We start from the raw sequence: 3,205 nt of genomic DNA on the forward strand, positions 1-3,205 counted from the left end.
GATCACTACAGTATCTTCTTGATATTTTCTATTCTATATTTCTATCATTGACCCCTATGTTGTATGTAGGCTACTCTTAATATTTAAATGTTTTCATCAAATAAAACGTATTCAACAATAAAATGCAATAGCGTGCGTTAACCACTAGGCGGTGCGGTTTAAAAAACCAGTGGTGTAGTTAATAAAACATAATAATATCAAACATAATATGACTATTAACTTTATTGTGAGATGAAAACAGAACGGTAAAGGAAACACAGTTTCAGTCTCTCGATGTGAAGCTTATGCATTGAACCATGAACCTGTATAGACCTGTAACAGTCAACTGCATGAGGAGTTGGAAAGGTAGTAAATAATATCTTTAAAAACGACAAGTCCCTTTCTATCAGCTGTGCACCGTTATGGTGTAAATACAGACTATCTACGAATTAGATCAAATATAAAAGTCAGCCGAATTAGTGTTGATACTGCAAGGAGACGTATTGTGTGAAAATAAATGGAAGATGTTGTTTAATGGCTGATATATTTATGATCCACGTCACATATTCAGTTTTGGCCGCATTTCTTCCTGTTTGTCCAGAAGTCTTCTGATCAGGGCTCTATAAATAAAGAACTACGGCAGCTGTATGTAATATTTAATGCAGCCGAACCGTGTATTACAATGCCGTTATGTGATGACTTCCAAAGAGAAAAGCAAGAACATTCGGAATAAAGTATTATTTTATTTTCAATTTGTTTTCTTTTCGATTTCATATCACATAAACACCATATCCCAACATGCATTGCGGCTAAAACATCCAGGATTATGGGTAGTTCGATGTTTTAGCCTATCAAAACCTCTGAAAAAAGAAATGTGTCTCTCAGAATCGAAAGAGAAAAACCTATGGGAAAAACACAAAAGCATTGTACACAATTTAAACCAATACGTGTCGTATAATTAACTAGGATCAACTGATGTGTTTTAGTGGATGAGTGCTGCAGACATCACTGTGTAATCATTTGATCATTGGTTTTATTATGAAAACGTTGAGACCGGAAATACTGTTTTCAACCCGTAACTTTACATGGAGGCTGCCGCAGACCTCAAATCATCTTCGTAATATCTAACTATAGATCCTACATATCGACTGGACGTGGATTCTAAAAGTACAATATACACTTCTCGCTAGAAATCTAACTCGAGGCCGACAACTTTAAAACGTAATTATAGGTCGTATTAGGCACTTGAACAAACAACATATTTGGTCGTATGAGTTGGAGGACTTGTTGCAGCGACGGTAAGGAGGGGACACTTCAACAAGCTGCAAAAGAACGTTTTGAAGAGGATATCTTATCATCAAGTTGACCTGATTTCCTGTTGAAGGCAAACAGACCGAGCTTTCAGATTCAACCGGAGAATCATGGCTTCCAGCTTAGAGAGAGACCTCAGCTGTCCGGTCTGCTGTGACATCTTTAGAGATCCCGTCATCCTGTCCTCCTGCCACAGCTTCTGTAGAGACTGTGTGCAGAGCTGGTGGAGCGAGAAAGAAGGGAAGGAGTGTCCGGTCTGTAAGAGACGAGATTCAAAGGACTCACTTCCTGCTAACTTTGCTTTAAAGAACCTGTGTGAGAGTTTCTTAGAGGAGAGAGGTCAGAGACCTCCAGAGGCTCTCTGCAGTCTGCACTCTGAGAGACTCACACTCTTCTGTCGGGACCATCAGCAGCCAGTGTGTCTCGTCTGTAGAGATTCAGAGAAACACAGCGAGCACAGATTCAGACCCATCGATGAAGCTGCACGACAACACAGGAAGGAGCTCCGGAAGTCTCTGCAGCCTCTGAAGGGACGGGTGGCGCAGTGGTCTGTGCATCCGATCATCAGATCAAGGGGGAGTGCTGGGGAACTCCAGTTCGAAACCCGCTCCTGCCGCCACTGCGTCAGGCCGTTGTGTCCTTGGGCAAGACACTTCACCCGGATTTGCTCCTGTGGGTATTGTCCACAGTACATGTATAATACCAATGTGTACCTGTAAAAGCGCCTCGATGTCTTCGAGGCGTGAAGATGGACGGTGTGGCGCAGTGCGCTGTGCAATGATCATCAGATCAAGGGGTGAAACCCGCCGCTGCTGCGTCTGTAAAGCCGGTGTGTCCTTGGGCAAGACACTTCACCTGAACTTGCTCCTGTGGGTATTGTCCACAGTATCTGACCATTGCATGTATCATATATGTGTAATGTGTGTGTATATGTAAAGCGCTTTGAGTCATTGATAAAGCGCTATAATAAATGTAAGGAATTATTATTAATTATGAAGGAGAAGTTAAAGACTTTTGAACGAGTTAAAGTGAAGTTTGATCTAACAGCAGAACACCTGAAGCTCCAGGCTCAAGACGCAGATTAAGGAGCAGTTTCAGAAGCTTCACCAGTAGAAGAGGAAGAGGAGGCCAGGATGGCTGCACTGAGGGAGGAAGAGGAGCAGAAGAGGAGGAAGATGGAGGAGAAGATGGAGGCTGTGAGCAGAGAGATAGCAGCTCTTTCACACACAGGCCCTTTCTCATTTAATCAAATCCCCCCCTCGACTCCTCGACTCCTCGACTCCTCGGTCCTCCGGTAGTGACCCGGAAATGAATTTTAGCGCGCAATGTTGAAGGACATCTAATTTCTCTAAATGCACTTCGAGGATCGAGCATCGAGCATCGAGGAGGCTCTCTGGAGGAGCTCTAACCGAGGAGAGAGGAGAGAGGAGGCTCTCTGGAGGAGCTCTAAACCGAGGAGAGAGGAGAAAGGAGTAGAAGGAGGCTCTCTGGAGTAGCTCAACCGCGGACGAGAGGAGAGAGGAAGGCTCTCTGGAGGAGCTATAACCGATGAGAGAGGAGGAGAGGAGGGGAGGCTCTCTGGGAGGAGCTATAACCGAGGAGAGAGGAGAGAGGAGAGCGGGAGGCGTCTCTGGAGGGAGCTAAAACCGGGAGGAGAGAGGAGAGAGGAGAGAGGAGGCTCCTGGAGGAGCTCTAACCGAGGAGAGAGGAGGGAGAGAGGAGAGAGGAGGCTCTCGCGATGGAAATCTAACCGAGGAGAAGAGGAGAGAGGAGGCTCTCTGGAGGAGCTCTAACCGGAAGAGAGGAGAGAGGTAGAGAGGAGAGAGGAGAGAGGAGAGGAGGACTCTCTGAGGAGCTCTAACCGAGGAGAGAGGAGAGGGAGGCTTCTCTGGAGGAGCTCTAACCGAGGAGAGAG

General features: G+C 45.5%; 1 protein-coding gene across 1 annotated transcript; it reads left to right on the plus strand.

Annotated features, from left to right (window-relative positions):
• The first annotated feature begins 1,396 nt into the window (after positions 1 to 1,396).
• LOC117533176 (E3 ubiquitin-protein ligase TRIM17-like) lies at positions 1,397 to 2,375 on the plus strand. Its single transcript, XM_034196822.1, has 2 exons — positions 1,397 to 1,820; positions 2,289 to 2,375. The coding sequence occupies exons 1-2, from the start codon at positions 1,401 to 1,403 to the stop codon at positions 2,373 to 2,375; spliced, it is 507 nt and encodes a 168-aa protein (XP_034052713.1). The 5' UTR covers positions 1,397 to 1,400.
• Positions 2,376 to 3,205: the final 830 nt, after the last annotated feature.

This window comes from Gymnodraco acuticeps, unplaced genomic scaffold (assembly GCF_902827175.1).
Source record: "Gymnodraco acuticeps unplaced genomic scaffold, fGymAcu1.1, whole genome shotgun sequence".
Classification (NCBI taxonomy): Eukaryota; Metazoa; Chordata; class Actinopteri; order Perciformes; family Bathydraconidae; genus Gymnodraco; species Gymnodraco acuticeps.